General features: G+C 45.8%; 1 protein-coding gene across 3 annotated transcripts in view; it reads left to right on the plus strand.

Annotated features, from left to right (window-relative positions):
* LOC144754495 (tyrosine-protein phosphatase non-receptor type 11-like) overlaps positions 1 to 27603 on the plus strand; it is a 376140-nt gene that overhangs the window by 316373 nt on the left and 32164 nt on the right. For all 3 annotated transcript variants that reach the window (XM_078642364.1, XM_078642361.1, XM_078642363.1), the window contains exon 12: positions 25433 to 25500. In XM_078642364.1, coding sequence (XP_078498490.1) covers positions 25433 to 25500 — 68 coding nt within the window. The remainder of the gene's footprint in view (positions 1 to 25432; positions 25501 to 27603) is intronic.

The following is a 27603-nucleotide window of genomic DNA, read 5'->3' on the forward strand; positions in this document are numbered from 1 at the left end:
CTCCCCTCCGCGATCTGCCATTGTGCCTACCATCTGGCGTTCAGCCATCCTTCACTATGCTAATCTCCTAGTGGTTCTAACTTTCATGAGTGCACAACAAGTGTCCAGACGCAGGACGCAGCAACAAGTCTTGTAGTGTAGTTCCTATCTTCCCAATAGGCTCTGCGCATTGGAATAGTACCTACAGCAGTAAAGGCCTAGGCCAGACGTTAACTAGGTCTACTACTGTCGATACTAGACTTAATTTTTGGGTTTGCCAGCTAAGCTCAGAGTTCGCTAGAAACTTTCTCGAATGTTCAGGAAAGAATTACCTCCCCTGATTAGACAAGAAGGGATTTAGTTTCTGACAACCATAGAACATGACAACTTTGCTCTCCCCTAATCAAGAGTCAATCTCGAGAGTCGTGTGAGCATAAGGCAATTATTTTACTCAGTCAGTACGTGCATTCTTAGTCTCATCAGAATGTAGAGAAAAGGAAGAGACGGGCGTGTTCAATAAAAAGGTGTTATTTATTGATCAGTCTCTTTTCTCATACATGAGAAATGGATCGATATTATTGCAATACTTATAGTTAAGTAAAGTGCATACATTAAAAGCAATAGTATAAAATAATACTGTAAAAACATTGATATGGTTTCTGAGCCATATGATGTTTAAAATGATTAAAATATATTTACATACACATATACATTTGACTAAACGTACTCAACTGGTGTTTCTAAATACGCCTACCCCGTGTACCTGACCTAAGTCTAATGCGTGGGCGGGAATAGAAAGTTACAGTTTAAGTTAAGTTTGTTTTTGCCGAGTGAATAACTAAAGAATTCTCTGTGAGGGGTTATTCAGTTCTGTACCTGGAAGTTAGGATGAATGAGGAATGGTATCTCTTTCTCTGCTCTCGATATTCCAGGCTGCCTGCGAGGGCTGCCCAGAAACGCCGGTGCTGGGTCTCTCGGCTTGAGATAGCAGCGCGTCTCTCAGCGCGTCAGGAAGGCGGGGCTGCTGCCAGCGGGGTCTGCTTCTGCTCTCGGCTTCGGCAAGTGTGGCTGCTCCGTCTTGTCACCACGCGTGTGTTTGCATAGGGCAAGGTCGGCAATATTTATACCTTAAAGGTGCCGAGATTGACGTAAGGATGGACATAGGTACGTCAATAAAGATGTCATACGACTTGCTCGTTAGCACATTCTTTTGCAAAAGTTCTCTGTGAAATCAAAACAATGGCCGCACGGATTATCCAGGTTGTCATAGGTTTGATTTGTTATGAGAACGTCGTATGCCTTATCAGGGGCTGGAGGAATGTCGCTTGTCTAATTAGATCTCAAGCGTTATGACCTAATCAGATAACACGTTCCTGTGCCGTAGTGTGACTGCGTCAGATAACGGTATCTGCATCATGGGGGCTGTTCTTGCCTCATGGGCTGACTGTTAGTTAACTAGCTAGTTAGTTTAACCAGAATAGGGTCAGGAATAGGGGGATCGATTCAGAACCTATAGAAATACACGACACCCACTCCACGCTAACTATGGTCATATTTACTAATCTATGCATAGTATAACATAGTACAACATACTATAGAGTATAGTGTATACCTTACCACCCCAAAATACATAAATGCATTTTGAAATTTTCAAATATACTGAAAAATTGCAGTCATATATATTGTATGCACTTAAGCTATGAATTAAATGCAAAAGTAAACACGCATTTTTATGCATTATTGCTTATTGGTATATGAGAAATACACATGAAATGGCTCTTAATATGGCTATACAGAAAGGAAGTCCGAGACCATTTCATCACATAATAAAATATTTGTGAACATACCAGCGGGCAGCTAAAGTCTATAAAGTATCTAAAAATATAAATTTTTGTTCTCTAGGAATAGTTCCTTACTTTAAGCAGAAGATCAGTGTCCCGGAAAAAATATATAGAAAAATATTTTAGGGGCTTGCTGAAAAAATTGCTGTCCGTGAGTTGGAGTGAAATTGTTCATGCGACTTTATTTTTAAAGTTGAAGGCCGAATTCAGGGAACGCCGTGTGCGAGTTTACTCAAAAGTCTCTATTTCTGTTCTGGAGAGAACATCATATCATTCAGGCTTTCGAAAAAACTGTCAACAGCTTCATGGGAAAGTTCCACTAAGACGGAAATAGGGGTAACCATGCATTCGTGCGCATGATTGTCTGCATTGACATTCTGATTCGCATTGCTGACAGAAGGTCGTACCTGTTCGATGCTGCTTTCATCTTGAACTTCACTACTCTTCAATCGCAGTGGTGAAGATTCCAGGAATGCCGTCATCAGGATTGGCAGCCTTTGAGGGCAGCACAAAGCGTGAACCTTGGTAGGAACCAACAGTGTATCTGCATCCACTGGCGCATCTGATTGTAGCGTCAGACAGGTGTCTAACACGCATTCTTCTCCGCATAGCAGACACCTTAGTACAGGTAAAACACACCTTTGCCACATTGGTCGAATTATAGAAACCAAGTCATGTTTAGGTCTCTAAGCCGGGAGAGTCCCAGGATTTTTGATATCCGGTCCCGGTATCCAATGGCTAGGATCGTATCTTCCATTGTCGCGAGAGTTTGATCTGTGACATGGGTTGCCATAACGAAAAATAAGGACTAGGAATAGGATTCCTGCAATTAGTCCCAGGATCAGGGGAAGTCCGCCAAAAATCGAATGGACGAAATCTGGAAAAATACCCAGTATGGCTTTGAATGGTGTTAATGCCATCGAAAATACTGTCTTAAATACCCCTGAGATCCCATTGGTATCAGAAATATTTAAGATTTCGCTCAGGATTTCCGCGAAATGTACGGGGGAATTAGTTGATAATAATGTATGTATCTCTGCAGTCGTCCTTGCGACTTGTAGATCATACGTTTCTTTTGATGACGTGAGCCTTGTAGGCGTCTGAAGAAGCACTGTTTTCATTCTGCTTAAAGTATCTATTCGAATAGAAGTAATTTTCAAACTGGGCCATGCCCTTGCATCCCTGTCTGGAAAGGAGCTGGGGAATAAAGAACGTCCACAGCACTTGACCTTCGCCGTTGTAGTTACTAGATAAGGAGTCCCGGGCATAAGACTGCAGCATCTGCGGTCTACAATAAGAATGTAACTCCCATTATAGAGTCTTTGAAAGAATGGTTCTATTTCAGTTGCAGGTGCGCCTTGCTGGTGACATGAAAGGTTGTATGAATTCCCTTCACAGGCTCCATGCAAACTAATTCTGTTACACAGAAGCGTGCCGCTTAGTGACATAGCACAATTGTTGCCACTAAGAAACACTTTCTGTCCTTTATTACTGACACATGCATGTGAATAGGGCAGGTTCCATGTTGTTTTAAGGTACCCCTTTCCCAATTTCTCGTACATGCCAGCCTGTATATATTTTTGGCAGTATTGAAACCTGAAGGTTGAGATTGGAATATTTATGATTCCGTGGATTATCCATTCACTGACAGGTCGTTCTGACATTGTCATTGGTAATCTTTCTAGTTTTTCAATGCTCAAGATTGTATAATCAGCACCCTTTTGCGCCATACCGATTTGTCTATCAGTAAGGTTAAAGATTTGGAATAGTGACGTTGTGTTGATTAAACGCCAAGGCACATAGCCTGAACGCAGATTTTGTAACGTCCAGCCAAGCTGTACAATAGAACGCAATTGTGACTGACCATGTTGTAATAACAGTAAGTCTTGTGATAATATATCGATTGCTGAAGACACAATGCTGTCCAATGAAAAAATTCTGGAGGACAGAGTCATTAACCCATTGTCCACTACAGAAAGTGATTTTTCCAAATTAATACGATCAATTTCACGTATTCTCTCTGCTGTTTCAATTTGAGTAACCTTCCAGGCCTCATTGTATGCTGGATATACAGAGGCTGCTATGAAACGCTTTTGACGCTGTTTGCGTGGTCCCATTATGAAATCACGCAAGTCAGCACCATCAGTAAGTAAAGTTAGGTGTTGCTTAATTTCAGGCAGTGTGGAAGTCTGTAGCCATTGAAGGCATAATTTGCCCACACTGTAGGTTGTTATTATCCCTGGGTGATGTCTTTGGGGATATCTAGGGTCTGGCCTGGTCATTTTGAAACCCTGTGTTTTATTCAGGAATCTATCTTGACAGTAATTTGTATCTGTGGGCCAGATCAACCATTGTTTCCAATCAGGATGTGTTCTGTTTTGGTTTAATATATGGTTTACGTCTATCTCTTCATCTGTATTAGAGCTATTGCTAAACATTGTTGGCTTTGGAATAGACGGATTATTTAAATCTTTGATTTTGGCTAAGCCAAGACAGGTGGTTTGTTGAACAGTGTCATTTAAAAATATCATTTGTTCTGGGATCATGCAGGCTCTAAACAAAGCTTCTATACCCTGTACTTGCCATTCTTTTGTACCCCAAACACTTTTCAAATCAACATTTTTGTCCCAATAATCAAATCCAAATGTATTCATTTTTTCAAAGAATGAATCTGAATATATCAATTTTGTGTTGGTTATCATGGTTTTCATCCCTGTCTTGTTTGACAATTTAAAATAAAATGTTTCAGCATTACTTATGTTAAAACCTGAAAAATATGAATATTTGTCATACACGGTTCTAGAGCTTCCTTTTGGAGGTGTAGCACAATGTTCCCATTGATTATAACTTAAAACATTTCTAGGTTGTGCAGATTTATGTAAAAAATGGTTACCATAATGGTTATAGCAATACATACTATCATAATTTGTAGAACCTTGCAAATAATCATGTTTTGTAAATTTAGCAGACATTACTAAGTCAGACATCATGTTGTTAATACTTTTGAAGTCCCAATCATCAGCAAATGAGTTTGGTTTTGCAAAGTCACTCAAGGAGATCTTGATTTGGTGTGGATATTTCAGGATCTCGACCGGACCATAAATTTCATAGTCAGTGTTGTCCCAGGCTACCCCACCAGGTATCGGATTGGCTGTGAAGTTGGCTGAAGAAAGTTCTGGAGAGAGTTCTCTTTTCTCGACGTGTGAAGATGTGTGTGGTCTGAGGACCAAGTTGATGTTCTGACTTGCTGTGTCCATTTTAGCATATTTTCCCTCAATGAAGCGTCCCAAAGTAAATACCATGATGAGCCAAAGTATGAGGATAAATGCACCAAAACCCACCCAAAATTCAATCCACGGAGAAACCAGATATGTTTCTTTCAGTTGTTTCAAAAGTTCCTTCGCTTTGTCTTTAAAGGATTTTGATGATGGCTGTGTCTTTGATTCACTGAAGCCTTCAGAGGAATCATCGAAGTTGATGAAGTAACCGGATGCAGTTCTGTCAATTGTTCCAATTGGTTCAGGATTTCTGTTTTTTGCATTTTCACTTGGTACTTCAGTATAGATTGGTGTGTCTCTGCTAAATGTCTTTATTTGGGTTTTCAGAGGTCTGAGTTCTATTGCATTGTTGCATAGTCCTTCTTGTTCTTCTGTAGGCGTTTCGAATGTGATGAGCCTTTTTGATAGGACCTCTGTACTGGTAGCAAACCTTGGTGTTCTGCTACTTATTGGGAGTCCACTTGGCCTACTGTTTGTTATCGGCCACATGTTGTGGTTTTACCAGGTCGATGGATACAACTCGGTTCTCCTTTTTACCAGCAAGTGGCGGTAGTACAACTGATCTTGTCCCGTTGACAGACAAGACAGGAACTGCTTTTCTGTAAGAAGGCCCAAATTCCTTCTTTACCGCGATCTTCTCCCTGACTAGATCCCCGACTTTTGGAATCCAGACAGGTCTTGCTGGGACAGGTGGTGATTCTTCAGTGGTTGTTGGCTGTTGTTTCAACTGTATGTTGCTCAGGTCTTTTCTTGTTTTGTTTAAGTCCTGTAAAATAGCCAAACGGTCTTTGACATCAAAGGTTTTTTCTATTACCACTGAAGTCTGACTATCAAGGTCAGAGATTAACATCCTAGTTCCGAATAATAATTCGTACGGACTGAATCCCTTCAGAGAATTTCTTGGCAAGTTATTTAGACTACGTTGGACACTTATTAGATGTTTGACCCACCCAGCTCCCGAACCTAATACCTTTGCCGTTATAGATTGCTTTATGTCACGGTTTTTTCTTTCTACCATCCCGTACCCTCAGGAAGGAAGTGAGAAGATTCCCGCTGGGCTGTGCTCATTTGGCCATGTTTCCCCCCAGGCTGGTTTGCCTGAGTGAAAACAATGGTCAAACGTAACATGCTCTTAGCGTATATGCCAATTAGACTCGCAAATCTTGTATAATAGTCCGGACGTCAGCCGAGTGCTGGTGATCTACATTATAAGTGGAAACTAGCCTGTATATGTTAATCGCAAGCCATTCTTTTTTCTGGTAATATTATCTGCCTTGATACGACGAGGTACTAAACTGCTTCTCTCCCCACTGCGATCTCTGTTGCAGTTTGGGCAGTTTTTTACAAACATGGTGTAGTGCAGGCTCATGCCTGGCCACCAGTACCGTGATTGTAATTCTTCCAGAGAATCTTTTAATTTAAGGTGTCTGAGACCCTCGCCCATGTGTGCGTCTGCGATTAACAAGTTTCTCCTGTCCATGTTTGGAATCACTCTATCCCCCACTCCAGGGATTCGAGCAAAAGGGACGGAGTTTGCATCGATTATGTATGTATAATTGAGTGGATAGTTGATCGGTAGTGCTGAGCAGTCGCCGTTTGATGACGTTTTCACCGCCAGCAATGTTTCACCGTCAATGTATTTTAATGTACGCTTTTTTCGATCTACGGGAGCCGGTTTAGTGGCTGCCGCTGCGGCTGCTTCAGCCAATGAATTCCCTACAACGTGAACGCCATCACGTTGATGACTCAGTGAGTGAGTCACGTGAGTCTTTGGTAGTTCTTTTTGTAAAAGAGCTATTTGTTCCCAGAGCAGTCTCTGCTTTATTGGTGCATCTGTGTCATCTTTGTAACCGTTCTGAATCCATGTCTGCAAATCGCTGTTATATGATTTGACGCAGTAATATGAATCTGACACTATAAGTGTCGGGAATTCGCGATCCGCATTATCTAGCGCCATTTTCAATGCGATTATTTCAGTTTGTTGTTCTGAATTAGTTTCTACTGAGTGTGATTTTGTTAATAGAGGTTTTAATATACCTCCGCGCCACACTTCTTTTGTAATCTCACATGTGGGGTTGTATGCTTGTTCTCCCCAAACGGACGGTTGAGCATGTCCGTCTGTGTAGATTACACAGGCGTAATGTCGTAGAGGCAGAATGTCGATTGGCAGAGGATACGTCTTTTCATATTTTAGATTTTTTAATTCTTCTAGTTCTGGGTCAAAGTAGTAGTATACTTTGTCCGTTGTGATTGAATTCACCCATTGTATCCATTCCGGATTCAATGTTGTAGTGGGTAAATTACACGGTGTTGTTAGTGCCTCAAAGGCTGATTCTGCTGTTCTGACTGTGATATGTCTACCGTCAGCTATGTCTTTTTCTCTAGCTATTGCGGTTTGAACTGCACGAATTATTTTTTCTGTATTACTGAATTTCTGTTCAGCTTCTGTGTACATGTGTGATTTGAATGCAATTGGTACCATTTCTCCCTCATTAGAGGTCAGGTATGTGAATCCGCATCTCCCTGGGATGACTCGGATCACAAGGTTGCGTGTGTTATCACGTGTTTCTAATTTTGTTTTAATTAGCATGTCTGTTTGTAAGGATCTCAAAATTTCTGTGTGTGTTTGAGTCCAATTGGATCTTTTAAAGTCTGGTTTAATTAGATCATAAAGGGGTTTGACCCTTTCTGCGTAATTTGCAATGTATGTTCTTCCGAAATTTAGGAAGCCTAGAATTGACTGTAGGTTTTTTAGTGTTTTAGGGGCTTGGATTACGGCACATTTCTCTAGGAAATTGTCTGCCAGGCTTTTGCCTTCACTTGATAACTCATATCCTAAGAATAGGACCGTCAGATGGGCAATTCTGGACTTTTTGAAGTTGAATTTGTAACCCTCTGCAGCGAACCCAAGTATTATGGTGTTCACCCTTTTCAAGTGAGTCTCCAAGTCATCATCTGTTAAGTAAATGTCATCGACATAAGATAATGCTTCATCATCATATAGTTGTAGTAATTCTGTTACTCTCGCTGAGAATACCCCCGGGCTGTTCTTGTACCCCTGGGCTAACCGACAGAATTGTTTTTGAGTGCCATTTACTGAGAATGCAGTTAAAGATCTGCTCTCTGGTGCTATGTTTTGACAAAAGAATCCATTGGAGATGTCCAAGGTTGTTTTGTATTTTTTGCGCACTATGTTATTCATTAGTGCAGCACTGTGTGAGTTTTGCACTGCAAAAGTTTTGCAACATGTGTTAAGGTGTCGGTAATCCAAAACTAGACGATATGAGTTGTCTGGTTTGGCGACCGGAAACAAAGGATTGTTCATTTGTGAGGTGCAAGTTTCAATCACCCCCTGGTATTCTAGCTGATCTAGTATTTCATTTACTTGTTTTTTAGCTTCTTGCTTAATTGGGTACTGCCTTTGTGCAGTAGGTTGTGATTTTAACTGGATTTTGTGAGGAGGAGAATCCTCATCCCATCCTACGTGATTTTTATATAAAGCAGGTGCTAAGGCCACTGCCCACTTTCTAGCAAGTGTATATTTTTTATGAATCGGGATTTGATTCGAGAAGGCAGGCATAATTACTTCTTCGCCATGAGGGCACTCCCTGACAAACTCTGGTGGCCAGTCTTTTTCAGCTAGAAGGATGTCATAGCCTTTGGAGAGGTTATCCCAAAATAGTCCCCTTATTTTCCTAGTCTTATCTCCCTCTATACGTAATGTTATCTCGTATATCTTGTGGGGCTTGCTAACTCTGGTGTCTGCAGTTTCCACTTGACGGTATTCATTCGTGTCCACTGTCTCCAGATGATTCATAAGGACTTTGCGAGCTATGCTCACCTCTGCTGCGCTGTCTAGCATTGTCTGAGCCCACTCTCCGTTTTTCAGTTGTGTCCTCAGTATTCTCGGCATTTTTAACTACCTTGATACTGGCTACCTTCTTTTTTGGAAATTGTAATTTCTTTTTTAGCTGAGCAGGTTCCGTGTCTTTGGACTTGGCGTGCTCTTCTGATCGTCCTCTTCTTTCCGATTTCTGCGAGGAATTCTGAAAAGATTGAGAGGGACGTGTATCAATGTCTTGATATCTATCAGGTTTTTTAATATTATCCCTATTTCTAAGGTTATATCTATTCCCCGAGGGGTCACTCTGCGGTGACCTCTGTCTTTGGTTTGGAGATTTCTCTCTTCGCCTAGGAGACCTTCCTCGGGACTGGAATTTCTTTTCTTTAGGATTGGATTGTTTGTTTCCATCCCAGTTCTTTTTTGGTGAATTATTATTAAAAAATATTTTTTCTGGACTTGAAGTCAGTTGCGGTTTTACTGGTATTCCACCTAGACTATCTCTGCCTAGTTCTTCATAGGATTTTTCTATGATTCTTGCAATTTCAGCTGGTTGGTCTGCTATATCTGTCTCTTTTAACCTCTGGCGGATCGCCACGTTTGCTGCTTCACCTTTTATGTTGGCTAGTAATATAGCCGAGACCTGCTTGAAGTCTTTCAGTAATTTCATACCAAGAGTTAAAGCAGGTTCTGGACCGTATTCATCTTGAATTTGTTTTAGCACATCTGGTATTACCAAAATGGATGGAACACCGTGCGTTTTTGTGTAGATGGAAGCAAAGACTGTACCCCAAGTGTCACAGTCCTCAATGTGTGGTGCGATTCCCATTGGGAGACATATAGTCAGAATCCTGTGTTTTTCTAATGGGGTGGTGTCAGGAAACACCGCCTCTATTTGGGTGATTTTCTGTGCCAACCAGAATGGTATTTGTTCCCGTTTAGCTGGAACTTTACCTAGGCAGGATTGGATGTTCTGTGGTGTAATTTTATTTGTGTTCCCCTGGTGAGGGGTCAGCTGTGGAAGTTTAATCGCTGGCTGAATTGTTGAAGTCCGCATGACATACTGAACTAATTGTCTATGAATTTTTAGTAGTTGTTTTAGCTGTATTAACAGCTCTCCTGTAGACATTCCTTCGATGTCTGGGTGTGGTGTGTATCCGGCTAAGACCGGCCACGTTGCTCCTGGTCTACCTAAAGGACCGAGCCTGGTAATGTGATTGTTATGTTTTAGGGCGCCATCAAATAAGAGCAAATGCTCTTGGAATTTGAGTGGTACTTCCACCTCCTCAAAAGGAGTGTACGTTTCAGGAGGTTCCTCTACTTTGTAATAGTGGAAGTACTTTGTTACAGCATTTGCTGCTGGAAAATGTATCCATGAATAGTATACCTCTGTCTGCCGATATTCGTGTGCCTCAATTACGAATATGACTGTGCCACCTCTAGGTGTCAGTCCATTTTCTATAAGTTTTAAGGTTATAGATCTCCTTTTAATGACCGGAATGAGTATTATATCCGCGTCTGCTGCTTGCATGGTAGCATCAGCATCTGCGAGTTCAGTTGCTAATCTAACTGCCTCTCTTTCATCATCACTCTCTGCCATTTTACAGACAGGATGGTATTATGTTTGTTTGCAGATCAGGTTTCTTTATGGAAACAGAGATTAGATGCACAATATTTTGGGACTGTTTTTATCCTTCAACGTTGACTAGACCAAGAACCATACATAGGAGTCCCCTCCTGCGAGGTTTTGGAGGATATAACCTTTCACCCACTCCAGACGTCTTTGGAGTATTTGGGAAAAGGGGTCTGAGTGAGAAAGCACGACTGAGTTACTCTAAATGTCTTACGTTAGTTTTATCACCCTTTCCAAACGCGTTGGGCGCCATGTAGTGTAGTTCCTATCTTCCCAATAGGCTCTGCGCATTGGAATAGTACCTACAGCAGTAAAGGCCTAGGCCAGACGTTAACTAGGTCTACTACTGTCGATACTAGACTTAATTTTTGGGTTTGCCAGCTAAGCTCAGAGTTCGCTAGAAACTTTCTCGAATGTTCAGGAAAGAATTACCTCCCCTGATTAGACAAGAAGGGATTTAGTTTCTGACAACCATAGAACATGACAACTTTGCTCTCCCCTAATCAAGAGTCAATCTCGAGAGTCGTGTGAGCATAAGGCAATTATTTTACTCAGTCAGTACGTGCATTCTTAGTCTCATCAGAATGTAGAGAAAAGGAAGAGACGGGCGTGTTCAATAAAAAGGTGTTATTTATTGATCAGTCTCTTTTCTCATACATGAGAAATGGATCGATATTATTGCAATACTTATAGTTAAGTAAAGTGCATACATTAAAAGCAATAGTATAAAATAATACTGTAAAAACATTGATATGGTTTCTGAGCCATATGATGTTTAAAATGATTAAAATATATTTACATACACATATACATTTGACTAAACGTACTCAACTGGTGTTTCTAAATACGCCTACCCCGTGTACCTGACCTAAGTCTAATGCGTGGGCGGGAATAGAAAGTTACAGTTTAAGTTAAGTTTGTTTTTGCCGAGTGAATAACTAAAGAATTCTCTGTGAGGGGTTATTCAGTTCTGTACCTGGAAGTTAGGATGAATGAGGAATGGTATCTCTTTCTCTGCTCTCGATATTCCAGGCTGCCTGCGAGGGCTGCCCAGAAACGCCGGTGCTGGGTCTCTCGGCTTGAGATAGCAGCGCGTCTCTCAGCGCGTCAGGAAGGCGGGGCTGCTGCCAGCGGGGTCTGCTTCTGCTCTCGGCTTCGGCAAGTGTGGCTGCTCCGTCTTGTCACCACGCGTGTGTTTGCATAGGGCAAGGTCGGCAATATTTATACCTTAAAGGTGCCGAGATTGACGTAAGGATGGACATAGGTACGTCAATAAAGATGTCATACGACTTGCTCGTTAGCACATTCTTTTGCAAAAGTTCTCTGTGAAATCAAAACAATGGCCGCACGGATTATCCAGGTTGTCATAGGTTTGATTTGTTATGAGAACGTCGTATGCCTTATTAGGGGCTGGAGGAATGTCGCTTGTCTAATTAGATCTCAAGCGTTATGACCTAATCAGATAACACGTTCCTGTGCCGTAGTGTGACTGCGTCAGATAACGGTATCTGCATCATGGGGGCTGTTCTTGCCTCATGGGCTGACTGTTAGTTAACTAGCTAGTTAGTTTAACCAGAATAGGGTCAGGAATAGGGGGATCGATTCAGAACCTATAGAAATACACGACCGTCTACTCCCTTACTTCCAAAGATGGGGCATCCCAAACAGAAACCTTTGTCGCACACGAAAGTGCAAAATACCCAAACTTCACCACCAGGATTCCATACCCCCAGTCCATGGGAAATGCTCTGTGGATGAATTGGTAAGGGATATTTGCTTGCACTGTTCTTCTCCCACAGATTCCATACTGGCCAATAAGCTCAAGCAAACACCCCTCACTCTTATCCTATTGGCTGCAACGTGGGCCAAGCAACCATGATTCTCGACCCTTATGGAAATGTCCAATGCCCTAACAGGCCGGACCTTATAACACGAAACCATGGCAGACACCTGGACGTCAGACAGCGCAACCTGGTGATTTGGCACCTGAGGTCTGTGTTCAGGTACCTTAACCTACCCCCCAAGAGTGCATGGACATACTCATGGAAGACCGTAGCCTCACTATGTGTCCCTGCTATGCTGCGAAGTGGAAGCTTTTTGTTCACTATGGTACTCCAAAGCACATAAACCCTCCAAGAGATTATTTGCTACTTTGTACACATACAAAGGTCGGAGTTAACATACATGTCAGTCTAGATACATTTAGCCACCATTGCTGCATATATGCAAAAGAGCGCACACTCTTCCCTTGTCAATATTGCTGTTATATAAGCTTTTATGAAGGGCCTTAAACGGGTCAATCCACCAATGGTACCCCCAACTCCAGTCTTTGATGTTGTCCTCACAAGACGTATTGGGGGGGGGGCACATCTGATCCGCTGTATTCATGCTTTTGTACGTTCTCTCTTGGAAGGTTGCTTATCTAGTAGCCAGAATGTCCCTCAGACATGTTAGTGAACTACAGGCCCCTCACATTACTGGAACCTTTATTCCAGGTACATCAAGAGACAGTGGTATTTAAAACCAAACCAAAATCCTTGCCTAAAGCGGTTTCCACATTCCACCTTAACCAGACTATCGAGTTCCCAGTGTTCTTTCCACACTCTGACTCTGTAGCTGAAAGGGCACTTCACACAGTTGATCTAAAGCGTGCTCTTATGTACAACATTTCTAGAACCAAATCCTTTTGCAAAACACAATTGTGGCCTTTTCAGAACCCCACAAGGGTCATGCAATTCCAAATCGGGGAATTATTAAGCACATCTGAACCTGCTACGCAAAAGCTAAAATAATCCCACCTTTCAACCACATTACTCACTCAGCAAGCAAACAGTTTCCTTCTATGGGTTTTCCTGGGAATCTACCCATGTTAAATATTGGTAAAACTACCACAGGGTCCCCTTCACACACACTCACAAAATACAATTGTTTGGATATTCATGCTAGCCAACAAGCTAAAGTTGGTCAGACTGTCCTTAGGACTCTGTTTCAGATATCTGCACCATCCACTGGCTAGCCACCGATGAGGGAAGTACTGCTTTTAGACAGAGCGCCCCTCACCCGCATGGGGAGGCGCAGCGCCTAGGACGTGGGGCTTCCGTGGCCCAGGCCCCTGGCAATCTGGTGCATTGCCGACCAAGGGTGGCTTCCGGGTCCCACAATGTGGGGGACAGGCAGTGGTTGGTCACTCCTTTAACTGTCGGGCGGCCTACAGGTTGCTACTGCTCCGTGGACTAAAGCCTTTCGCCCTGCGTGATGTGGCATTCCGGTAGTGCAGGATTGGTGGCCTACGTATCTTACAGCTACAATGTTTTATTCAAGTTGCCTGGGGTTGTGAGGGACTCCAGTCCCCGGATCTCATTGCATTACACCTGGGTGGTAATGACTTGGTGCGGATGGGCCGGCGTAAGGGCCTCAGTGAGGCGATTTTGACTGAATTCACAAAAATGGATAAGGCATGTTCGAGGCATGTGGGCTGCTGAATTCATTTCTATAGCATAGATCGCCGCCTAGTGTTGGGTCCGGATGATTGCACATTGTTGTCCTGGAAGAGTCTTCGAAGTATCACGAGATAGGTGGCTCCTCCCCTGGACTACAGTGCGCATGGGCATCGACTCCATCCCCAGATTGTTTTTTTCCGCCATTGGGTTCGGATGCATATTTGATCACTGAAGATCGGAATCGATAGAAACTTTCCTTTAGGCCCGAAGGCCTTTTCTATAGCGTCGGTATTGTTTTGCGTTCGGTGCCCAGCTCTGTTCCGGCTCAGTTCCCGAGTCGGACATCCAGAGGAGTCGAGTGGCTCTTCGGTGCTCGAGGCCCAGTCAACGCAACCAGACTTATTCGACGACACATCATGGAACGGAGCCCGTTCAAAAGGTGCCCCGTGTGCAACTCGAAGTATCCCCACATCGACGTCCACCCGGTGTGTAACAAGTGCCTGTCGCCGGATCACGACGAAGCCAACTGTATGGCTTGTTCCCGTTTTCGCTCCAAGAAGACGATTCGACTTCGGCGCGTGGCGCGCCGGAGGCCCAGCAGTCGGCCCCTGACCCGGTGAACATTTTCGAGGGGGAAGGAGCAGACGAGCCGGAAGATCCAGAGCCGATTTCAACTCCAGCGGCAGAGATCGACTCCAACTACGACGCAGACGTCGAAATGCTCGACACAGAAGACGTAGTCGACGAGGTAGGAGACGACAATGAGGCCTATGGGGCCACGGAAGATAGCTCAGGTGAAGAGCTATGCCCTGTTCGAGCTGTCACTAAGGCTCAGGTCGAGGGATCGCCACGTGGCCTTACCCAAGATCTTATACCTGGATCCACGGTCTCGCCTCCGGGCCTGGCTACGGACACTTCTACGGAGCCGCCATTGGTCAAATCGAAACCGAAAGTGAAAGCTTCGGTCTCGACGAAACCGAAAGTGATAGAGACACCGTCGAAACAAAAGACGCCTGTCGCCTTGGTGGCCTCCTCGTCTTCAGACATGTCGGGGCAGCCGAAGCCGAAGAAGGTGGTCGATCCGGTGAAGTCGCTCAAGGGCGTCGAGCCGAAGTCGCTCAAGGGCGTCGAGCCGAAGACTGGGACACCGAAGCCAATTGTCAAGGCCGCCGACCCGAAACCGTCAGCGCCGAAGGCCGTCGACACAGACAGGGGAGTCGGAGCTCCAAAAGCTGTCGATCCAGCACGTCGGCCAGAAAAGGCCAAAAGTACTGTTACACTCGAGTCAGCACATGCTGGTGGACCAAGAACCCCTGTCGGGTCGACGAAACCGTCCACATCCTTCACGAAGCAGTTGTCGGACTCGTTGCAACGCATCAGAAACAAGGCTTCCGCGGTCGATCCGAAGGATACTTTCACCCAGAAGCCCGCTGCCAAACCGCCAAAGTCGACGGCGCCGATCCAGTTCACGCTGCCGCCGAAAGTGGCGCCGAAGGCGTTCGCGCCCAGGACGGTCGTCGAGACGTCGACAAAAGTGCCCTCGGGGCCGAAGCCTACACCTGCAGTTGTGTGCACTAAACATCGACCAGCCCTACTGGAGGAGCAGTCGGAACAATTTATCGACGCCGACACCGGTTAACTTTCCTTCTACAAGCGGAAGATTTCGCCGGCACAGCCTATGCAGTCCTACACAATTCCTTTAAAGAGGAAAAAGGCTTCTACGGAGTCACCAGTTCTGGTTGAACCAATTACTCCACGGCCTCAGGACATTGCCCCAACCTCTCCCACTTACTCTGATGTGGAGGCTGGGGAAGGGGACGATGAGGAGTACAACTTCCCTGAGGATCACCATGACTCATGGGCAGATGCTGGGGACCCAGGGGATCCGCAAACTGCCCCGGACACTCAACTATATACTGTCAAAACCTCTCCTACTGAGGATTCTGCGGCATTTAATGCTCTAATTGAGAGGGCAGCAAAAAACCACGACGTCCAGCTGCATGCTGACCCTATTGAAGTGGACTTTCTGTTTGATACCTTTTCCACTTCTGAAAAGACTGTCAAGACTCTGCCAATGCTGAAGGGTGTTTTAAAACATGCTGCAGACATTTTTGAAGAACCCACGCGTGCCAGGTTTATAAACCCCAGGATTGAAAAGAAGTATAAGCCGGCTCCTGGCTACCCTACCTACATCAAGGGCCAGTTGCCGTTCGACTCTCTAGTTGTTTCTAATGCCCGGAAGAGGGCAAATTCACAAACTACTGGTGATGCTCCTCCCCCTGACAAGGAATCTAAAGTGCTTGAAGTATCAGGGAAGAGGGTGGCGGCTCAAGCGGCCAATGTCTGGCGCATTTCAAACACTCAGGCACTTTTGGCCAGATATGACAGGGCACACTATGATACACTTGAGACCCTGTTACAACACTTGCCAGATGAGTATAAAGAGGCAGCGGAGATGCTCATTCAAGAAGGGAAGCTCATCTCAAATGCTTCTATTAAATGTGCACTGGACGCAGCGGACACCGCGGCCAGGGCCATTAACACAAGTGTGATGTTGCGGCGTCAGGCCTGGCTCAGAATCTCCAGGTTCAAACCAGAGATACAAACCACCATCCTCAATCAGCCTGTTAACCCTGATCACTTATTTGGCCCTGAGGTGGATACCACCCTGGAAAAAATAAAGAAAGACACCGAGACTGCAAAGTCCATGGGGGCTCTCCAGTCCCAGCAGTTCAGGGGTAGTACTTTTCGTCGCTCAAGCAATAGAGGTGTTTCCAGAGGCCAGATGTCCCAGCAAACACAGTACACTAAAGGTGGGGCGCAGACCTCTTACAACAAGCAGAGTAGAGGCGGCTATCGTGGCAACAGCGCCAAGGGCAGAGGTCGTGGAATCAACAACTCCAGATCCTCTGCCACCAACAAACAGTGACGCCTTGTCACTGCCCCCCGACCATATAACACCTGTCGGGGGGAGACTCCAGCAGTTCCTGCCAGTCTGGAAATCCATCACCACGGACAGGTGGGTCAAGAAACTTATCCAGTACGGTTATTGTCTGGAGTTAACGTCCACTCCACCCAACATCCCACCAAGGCACCGTCCTATGTCAACAGAGCATTTGCACTTATTGCAGCAAGAGGTGCTCGTCATGCTGCAAAAAAGGGCAATCGAGCTCGTGCCAGTGGAAGAAAGAGGCACAGGAGTGTACTCCCTGTACTTCTTAATCCCAAAAAAGGACGGGTCCCTCAGACCCATACTGGACCTCAGGCCCCTAAACCAGTACATTCTCTCAGAACACTTTCACATGCTCACGCTGCAGCAGGTTCTTCCGTTGCTCAATCAAGGGGATTTCCTCGCAACGTTGGATCTCAGACGCATATTTTCACATTCCACTGCATCCATCACACAGAAAATACCTCAGATTCACCATTCAGAATCAGCATTACCAATTCAAGGTCCTCCCTTTCGGAGTGACCACAGCGCCCAGGGTGTTCACAAAATGCCTGGCGACGGTGGCTGCGCACCTCCGGAGACAAAACGTTCACGTCTACCCTTATCTGGACGAATGGCTTGTCCAAGCAAAGTCGGCCAAGCAGTGCGCTGCCGACATGTCCCACACCATTCACCTTCTTCACGATCTGGGATTCTCACTGAATTATCCAAAGTCGCACCTTCAGCCAGCGCATGTGCAGCAGTATCTGGGTGCGACAATAAATACTCTGGCAGCCACAGCTCAGCCAAATTCTGTGAGGATCAACAGCATTCAGTCGCTTATACAGAAATTCAGGCCGCAACACTCGCTTCCAGCACGAGTGTTCATGCAGTTGTTTAGGCATGATGGCCTCCTGCATCTTCATAGTCCCGCACGCGAGACTACATATGCGTACGCTTCAAGAGTGCTTAGCACATCAGTGGAATCAGGCTCAAGGACAGTTGAACGACCTAGTGTTGGTGACCGGTCGGGCATACAACTCTCTGCATTGGTGGAATCCACACAACCTTTGCGCGGGCCGACCGTTCCAGGACCCTGTTCCACAGATCATCCTAACAACGGACGCTTCTCTCCAGGGTTGGGGAGCTCATGTACTCCACTACACAGTGCAGGGTCTATGGACAACGCACCAAAAGAAGATGCACATCAACCTCCTAGAGCTGATGGCAATCTTCATGGCAAGGAAAGCATTCAAGGTACATCTGGGCAACAAAGTTGTGTTGATCCAGACGGACAACATGACAGCCATGTACTATATTCAAAAGCAGGGAGGTACACACTCTCCACAGTTGTCTCATCTGGCTCAGAGCATGTGGAAGTGGGCCATTCAAAGGAACATCTTCCTCATGGCGGAACACCTCCCGGGCAAGGACAATCAGATGGCGGATCTGCTCAGCAGTTACAGCCACCAAATGCACGAGTGGGAGATACATCCATCAGTACTCCACCCGTACTTCCAGCAGTGGGGTCATTCAGAGATAGACCTGTTCGCCACGAGGGAAAACGCAAAATGCCGAAGCTTTGCCGCCAGATTCCCGCACCCACAGTCGCAGGGCAATGCGATATGGATGAACTGGTCCGGCAAATTTGCGTACGCTTTTCCCCCAGCACCTCTAATACCGCTGGTGGCACGAAAGCTAAAGCAACACTCGATGACACTCATCCTGGTTGCTCCAACGTGGGCACGCCAACCTTGGTACACCACGTTTCTAGAAATCTCCGTGGTACCGCATCAAAAGCTGCACCTCACACCCAGACTTTTGACGCAGAGCCATGGCGACATTCAGCACCCAGACCCGCAACAGCTCAACCTGGCGATCTGGGTCCTGAGGTCTTAGAATTTGGCTACCTTAACTTTCCTCCCGACTGCATGGATATCATACGGGAGGCAAGGAAGCCCACCACCAGGGCATGCTATGCAGCAAAATGGAAGCGGTTTGTCATTTACTGTGCAGACCACAACATCAACCCGCTAGACGCATCTACTCGCAACATCATTTGTTATTTGTTACATCTTTACAAATGTAATCTAGCATATGCTTCCATTCGGATACACTTATCCGCCATAGCGGCTTATCTCCAAAACAGGCAGCATCTCTCAGTTTTCAGAGTGCCTGCCATTAAAGCCTTTCTAGAAGGACTGAAACGAGTCATTCCTCCCAGGACCCCGCCAGCTCCTGTATGGAACCTTAATGTGGTCCTCACCAGACTGATGGGTCCACCCTTTGAGCCTCTACATTCATGCGAGATTCAGTTCTTAACATGGAAAGTGGCTTTCCTCATAGCCATTATGTCACTGCGACGTGTTAGTGAGCTCCAGGCGCTCACCGTACAAGAGCCATTCATACAGGTTCACTCCAACAAGGTGGTGCTGCGCACTAACCCTAAATTTCTTCCTAAGGTGGTTTCACAGTTCCATGTCAATCAGACTATTGAACTGCCTGTGGTCTTTCAAAATCCAGAGACGGTGGCTGAAAGAATTCTCCACACTCTTGACGTTAAACGAGCTTTGATGTACTACATTGATAGGACCAAAGACTTTAGGAAGACGAAACAACTCTTTGTTGCCTTTTCTGCCCAACACAAAGGCAACACCATTTCCAAGGCAGGTATAGCCAGGTGGATCGTTAAGTGTATTCAAATTTGCTATCAAAAGGCTAAGCGCACTTTAACGATCCCCCCCGAGAGCCCACTCCACCCGCAAGTTGGGGGCCTCCATGGCTTTCCTTGGTAATATCCCTTTAGAGGACATTTGTAGAGCAGCCACATGGTCTACCCCACACACATTTACTAAACACTACTGTGTAGGTGTGCACTCCAAGCAGCTCTAGGGCAGGCTGTTCTAAAAACACTTTTTCAAACGTCTGCAGCTGGCACAGGCGGCCGCCGATAATGGAGGGACTGCTATATATTCTATGCTATAGATCTGAATTCAGCAGCCCACATGCCTCGAACTGAATATGCTACTTAGCAGTATGCATCTGTTCTTGGCATGTAGGGCTGCTGACATTCATATCGCCGCCCTCCTCCCTGGCGCCTGTAGCGGCTGCAGAATTTTACACTTACTCTTAGCATGGCCATCGCTCACACTGTTACACTCCATCTTCGCCACAATGGCTAAAAACAATCTGGGGATGGAGTTGATGCCCATGCACACTGTAGTGCAGGGGAGGAGCCACCTATCTCGTGATACTTCGAAGACTCTTCCAGGACAACAATGTGCAATCATCCGGACCCAACACTAGGCAGCGATCTATGCTATAGATATGAATGTCAGCAGCCCTACATGCCAAGAACAGATGCATACTGGTAAGTAGCATATTCATTCCTGAAGCGGCTATTGCATGGTCTCACATGGTGCCACGCCGGAATTGGGGGAAGAATATAAAGTACAGAGTGATTAATGTGTTGGTACGGCATTTGAACTCCGAAATGTCTAGGTTGAGGTTGTGCCTGGGCCGCCTGTGGAATATCTCTCACAAACTTCTCAAGGGCAACATGTTCCATGAGGATGGTGTTCAACTTTCGGATTTAGGGACTGGTTTGTTTATTAGGGACATCTGGGCATTTGCACTGCGACCGTTTTGTGGTGGGGAGGGCAAAGGACCTTGGGGCCCTGGTCGCCCTTTTGTCGGGGTCTAGAATCCTAGAGTCCCCCCTAGTTAGGGGGGGTCCTCCAGAAGCAGTCCCCTTCCCCCTCCGGGGGAACAAAGCGTCTCTGTAGATTTGTTGGTACCTCGTTTGGGTGGTTGGGGGTTTGGGCCAGACTGGAGGTCTCCGGGTCCTAATAGTCTATGCAGAGCATATATATCTACAGCCACACATGCTACGAAGGGATTATGTGACTTACCCTATAAAAACCTGTTGCTTGTAGTGCTGTAGATTCACATGTGCACACCCTCCTCCCTGGAAATCTGTGCTTGTTACAGACTTCTTTCACTTACTCTATTCTTTTCCGCTCAATACTCAATTTCTACTCTCACCCCATGGGCGAAAAATATTTTTTTTAATGGAGTCAGTGCCCAGGCACACCCAAGACCAGAGGAGGAGTCAATGAGACCTTGTGACTTGAAAGACTTTTTCGAAGATAAACAAGTTGTAATCGACCGAGCCCAACATTAGATGGCATGAGTATGCAGAGCATGTGAATCTACAGTACTGCCTTCAACAAACCGATGATTGCAGGGTACATAACATCCTTTCTGTGCAGGTTGCTTTGTTCCTGTATGTACCGGACTATCTGCATGTCCAGTGTCCCCTGGATCTCCAGAACTAGAACTGTCTGACGGGCTAGGGAAAACTCATCCCTTTCTCTACAAGAACCTTTTCTTTCCAGTTTACCCAACACTTACCTCTCTTGTGCCACTCCATGTTCAGAACACGATCCATAAATCATGAATCCCTGAAGTCCACAATGGTGATAGCTCAGTCATCATCATTTGGTATGCTTGTCTTACTGGAGTGAAGCCTGTAGACCTGTTTTAGGTCTTGCATAGATATAGTGCATGCTCTGTCTCTTCAAGACATGTTTACTATTAGTTGGCTTGGAGGCCACACATTACTCACCGGTGGTGGGCTGCAAGCCACTCGCAATTGCTTGCTCCCTTCTGGTCAGCTCTCCAGTCGGCACGACCCTCTTCTTGCATTTGTCTGTCCCCTTGGGTAAGGCCCTAGTACTTGTGTGCTTGCGCTTTTGAGAGTTATTTTTTCCTTTTGTTGAGCCGCTCTACAGAATGCATCTTTTGTAGCCGGCAATGTTGTTTGCTCCAACCTGTTGTCTGTTTGATTGTTCCCCCTTATTCCAATTGCCATGCCATCACCCAGTACAATAGATGAGCTGGAAGGCTGGGTATTTTTGTCCGGTCCTCTGACTTTTGTTTTTGTTGCCGCTTTTATAGAGCCCAAGCTCGACCCGAAGGTGTTGGAGTGCTTTACATAAGTACATTAATTTTGTGTAGGCAAGAAAAGATTAAGTGATTTGCTCAGGGTCACAGGATGTTGGGCCGGTGACTAGACTAGAACCTGGTTTCAACTGCACATATTTTCATTCCGCTCCATGTCACGATTTCCCTCCACATAATACCACTCTATTCCACTCCAATCTACATAATTTACTCTCCCCTACACATAATTTCACTCTGCATTCCAAAATTGCACTCCTCAGCACAATATTAGACTCCACATATATCCACTCCGCTCCAAAACACATTAAACTCAACCAAATTCAACTTTGAACCCAGGCCACATAATTTCACTCCACACCATGCTACATAATTACACTCCACACAATGTATTGTCACACAATTCCACACCACACACCATAATTACACTCCACATACTTCCACTCACATAATTCAACCTCACATAAATTCACTCCACACCATATAATTGCACTCCATATAAATCTACTCCACGCCACATAGCAACACTCCACATAGCAACACTCCACATCATGTCACATAATTCCACTCAACATAATTCCACTCAACACCACACAATTCCACGCTACAGAATTCACTCCACACAATTCCACTCCACACTACATAATTGCACACAAGATCACATAATTCTACTAAACACACAATTCCATTCCACACCACATACATCCAATCCACATCACAATTCAACGCCACGCCACATAATTCAACGCCACGCCACATAATTCAACGCCACGCCACATAATTCAACGCCACGCCACATAATTCAACGCCACGCCACATAATTCAACGCCACGCCACATAATTCAACGCCACACCACATAATTCAACACCACACCACATAATTCAACGCCACACCACATAATTCCACTCCACGACACACGAAACCACTGCACATAATTACTCTCTGTGAGACACAATCCCACTCCAAGTATTTTCACTTCAATCAATACCACATAATTATCCACATAGTTCCACTGCACACCATGCCACATAATTTTACTACACATAATTCTACTCAGTCACACAATTTCACCCCACATAATTCCACACAATACAATTCCACACCTAACAATTCCACTCCAATCCACTTAATTTCACTCCACACAACATAATTACAGTCCGCACAATATAATTCAACATAATGCCACTCAATACCACTCCACGTAAATCCACACCGTGAAACATAATTACACTCCACATAATTACACTCCGAACCATGCCACATATTTACAGTGCACATTTCAGCTCCACACCACATACATTCACTCCATAACACATTCCACTCCTCTTCATAATTCAACTCCACAAATTTCTACTGTGCACCATGCCATATAATTCAAACTCATAATTCCACTTCACACCATATAATTACAATTCACAAAATTCTGCTCTGCTCCATGCCACATAATTCCACTCAACACAATTCCAGTCAACCTCAAACAGTTCCACACCACACAGTTCAACTCTACAAAATTTCACTGGTGCAACAAGAATCTGTGCTGCACAATTCCATGCTACGCCACATAATTCACTACACACAACATAATTCAACCATACAGTACACATTTCACCCCACAACACACAATTCTAATCCATGACACAACACAATCTCACTCGACATAATTCCACTCCATGACACATAATTTCAGTCCACATAATTTCACTCCCCACCATGCAACATAATTGCACTCCACAAAATTCCACTGCACAGTATTCCACTCCACAGTATTCCACTCAACAAATATGCAACACAATTCCATTCTACACTTCTTAATTCCACTTCACATCACATAATTTCACTCCACACCAAACAAGTCCATACCACAGGAACAAAAGGAAAATCCAGAGCAATAGTCTTATAAGGTGAGGACTATTGGCTTTACCAGTGCTTATCAACTTATCACCATCGTGGTTAGTGGGATCAGGCATTCCGGAAAAGAACTCCTTCGCCACCTCCACCTCAAAGAATTCTGTTAATCACTGGAAAGCTTACACCCCAAAATTATTTTAGTGCTTTATATTTTCTAACCCTCCCACTACAGTGTTGAGGATCATAGGTCCCACTGAAATTCAGCCACAGCACTCCTCATGTGCCTTGAACTCTTCTCTGCGTGACTCACTCTGCTCTCCATCACCTTACGCCAGTTTCATTCATAAGGTTCTCCGCCTTCACCTTCACTCTACAGGGTGTGACCCTGAGACACTTTCTCCACTTTATCTAGTTCCCTCAAATTCGAGTCTGGTACTTCCAACCTCTGTCTGCCTGTCTCCATTATGTCACTTTGTATATGCCTTCTCAGGAGCTCCATCTCAGTTATTTTTCTCTTACACTGCCATTGAAAGCACCACCCCCGCGTAGCTAGGAACCAATAGTCTGTTAACTGCAGTACCTCCCCACTCTGACCACAATGCCCGCCGTTATTGCCCGAATCTTTTAGACTTCCTCCGGTTTGCCAGCACCCTCCGTCCTCACTGGTCTGTCTAGATTCCAAACTGGATTGGGTACCTGTCTGCACCAAGGGGTCCTGGCGCTGATCATGCACGCGCCATGACGTTTGATCAGGCACGCGCCAGGACGTTAAGGCACGCGCTCTGGCGCTTGAGTGTTGCTGAGTCCATTATGTGTTCTGCGCCATAGACGCGGGAGGGCTCCTGGCACTGCCCGTTCCACAGCCACCAGCTGGTTCCACTGCTCGGTTGCCTGACTAGAGGTAAACAAACCATAGTAAGCTCTAAGACTTCCAAAGGCTGCCAAGCATCCACACTTTACCTGCCTATAGGCTCCATGTTCGAAAAATTGAGTCTATCGAAGCATTATAAAGGTGCCGGGGAGTGGTCCTACTTGATCCTGAGAATGTGATGGTATTTTATATTTTTTGTGCACAACATATTTTTAAATGTTCCGTTTGACACACTTGTGCAGTAAAACCTATTCTTCAAAGTAGTAAACGATCCGACTGGGCATTGTGTATCGTGTTATTCTCTGTGTTATGTTGTTTCTTTGTTTCTAATGCAGCGCCGCCTTGTAGAATAAGCTGTGAAGTCTTTAGTGCCTAAAGGTTGTACATTGGTTTTGCAATTAACAGTACATTGGTTTTGCAATTAACAATGCATTGAACTTGTGGCTCTATGACAGGAGTGGTGAATGACCGTCCACACTTACTCGGTCGCCACAGGGCGGGCCTCGGTCGCCACAGGGCGGGCCTCGGTCGCCACAGGGCGGGCCTCGGTCGTCACAGGGCAGACCACAGTCTCCACAGGGCAGGTCTCGGTCTTGAGGTGTATGGTCTGGTCTGAGAACTTGGTCTGAGGTTTGGTTCTGGTTCTGATGGTTCAGAGATCTGCTTATATAATGCACTGGAAGCACCAGCTCTGTATATCCAGATGCTGAGCTGTGTTTCCATTGCGCCTCTGGTCTTTGTGTGTAGTTAAAATGCGCTCCTTGTCTTCCTTCCTTTGACCTGTGTACCTCCACTTTCATCTCTTCTAGTGCTGGAATCGGACGCACAGGAACCATCATTGTGATTGACCTGTTGGTGGACATCATCTCCCGGAAAGGTTGGTGGGCTGAGGGTTGTGCACATGCGGCTAAGGGCAGCAGGCGTGCACACTAAGGGGGCTCGAGGGAGGTGAGCACTGGGCAAGGGTATGGCGGTGTGCACGCTTATGGCTTATCTGCATGTGCACTGACGCTGGAGTGTGTATACTCCAGACACGGGGCGTCTTTTCTGAGGTCTTGGTGCATGTGTATGGAGGGTGTGTGTTCTCTGAGCGCGGGGTGTGCTTACTGAGATCGGGGTGCATATATACGAAGGGTGTGTATCCTCTGAGCATGTGGTGTGCTCACTGAGATCTGGGTGCATATGTGCGGAGGGTATGTGTCGTCTGAGCATGGAGTGTGCTCGCTGAGATCTGGGTGCATGTAGGTGTACGTCCTCTGAGCATGGGCTGTGCTCACTGAGATCTGGGTGCATGTAGGTGTACGTCCTCTGAGCATGGGCTGTGCTCACTGAGATCTGGGTGCATGTAGGTGTACGTCCTCTGGGCATGGGGTGTGCTCGCTGAGATCTGGGTGCATATGTGCAGAGTGTGTCATCTGAGCATGGGCTGTGCTCACTGAGATCTGGGTGCATGTAGGTGTACGTCCTCTGAGCATGGGGTGTGCTCACTGAGATCTGGGTGCATGTAGGTGTACGTCCTCTGAGCATGGGGTGTGCTCGCTGAGATCTGGGTGCATGTAGGTGTACGTCCTCTGAGCATGGGCTGTGCTCACTGAGATCTGGGTGCATGTAGGTGTACGTCCTCTGAGCATGGGGTGTGCTCGCTGAGATCTGGGTGCATATGTGCAGAGTGTGTCATCTGAGCATGGGCTGTGCTCGCTGAGATCTGGATGCATATATGTGTCGTTCTGAGCATGGGGCGTGCTCACTGAGATGTGTGTGCATATGTGCAGTGTGTGTCCTCTGAGCATGGGGTGTGCTCACTGAGATCTGGGTACATGTAGGTGTACGTCCTCTGAGCATGGGGTGTGCTCGCTGAGATCTGGGTACATGTAGGTGTACGTCCTCTGAGCATGGGCTGTGCTCACTGAGATCTGGGTGCATGTAGGTTTACGTCCTCTGAGCATGGGGTGTGCTCGCTGAGATCTGGGTGCATGTAGGTGTACGTCCTCTGAGCATGGAGTGTGCTCACTGACACTGGGTGCATATGTGCAGTGTGTGTGTCTTCTGAGCATGGGGTGTGCTCGCTGAGATCTGGGTGCATATGTGCAGAGTGTGTCCTCTGAGCATGGGCTGTGCTCACTCAGATCTGGACTGGATGCATATAGGTGTCGTTCTCTGAGCATGGAGTGTGCTCACTGAGATGTGGGTGCATATGTGCAGAGTGTGTGTCCTCTGAGCATGGGGTGTGCTCGCTGAGATCTGGGTACATGTATGCTGAGGGCAGAACGTGTGCCTACTCCAGCAGTGGCCATTCCCTCTGAGTTCTGGGTGTGCATTCTCTGTGTGGGGCGTGCTCTTTGAGATCTAGGTGATGGGTAGAAAGCTTGATTTCATCTCTGCCACTGGTAATGACTCTGGAAGACTGGTGTCGGACTATTTTAATCTCTTCAATAGTGTCTCACACTCTGGCACTTAAAAAAGTTCATGTGTGGAATGCTTGACTTCACCTCATCCCCGGTAATTAATGTGGGTCGCAACCTCTGGCAAAGTGAAGGTAAGGAACTGAGGGGGATGGTAGATTTGCCCTTACCTGGCACACAATAAGGGTTCTTGGGCTATGTAAAGTTTAATCCTGGAGGGGTTCGCAGAGGTCTGAGTGTAAGGGTAATGAATGTTTACTGGGGGACTGTAGGATTTCAGAGGGAGTTCAAAGGTTTTCTATCTGTTCTGAAGAGTTGCCATTTTAAGGCTTGGGGCCAATGTATATCTTGGTGGTGTGTACTCACTGCCAACATAATGGTCTGCTAGCCCGATTTAATTCGAGTGGACCATAGGTTTGGCTACACAGTTAGTGCCATAGCCAAACCACCCATTTAGAATGGGCAGACATGTAGCCATTCTTGTTCTCTTTTACAAAAAAAAAAAAAGTGTTACTGTCTGTCACCACCAGGTAAACCCTGTTGGTGAGGGACAGTAAAATGTAAATTAAAACAGGTGT

This window comes from Lissotriton helveticus, chromosome 5_1 (assembly GCF_964261635.1).
Source record: "Lissotriton helveticus chromosome 5_1, aLisHel1.1, whole genome shotgun sequence".
Taxonomy (NCBI): domain Eukaryota; kingdom Metazoa; phylum Chordata; class Amphibia; order Caudata; family Salamandridae; genus Lissotriton; species Lissotriton helveticus.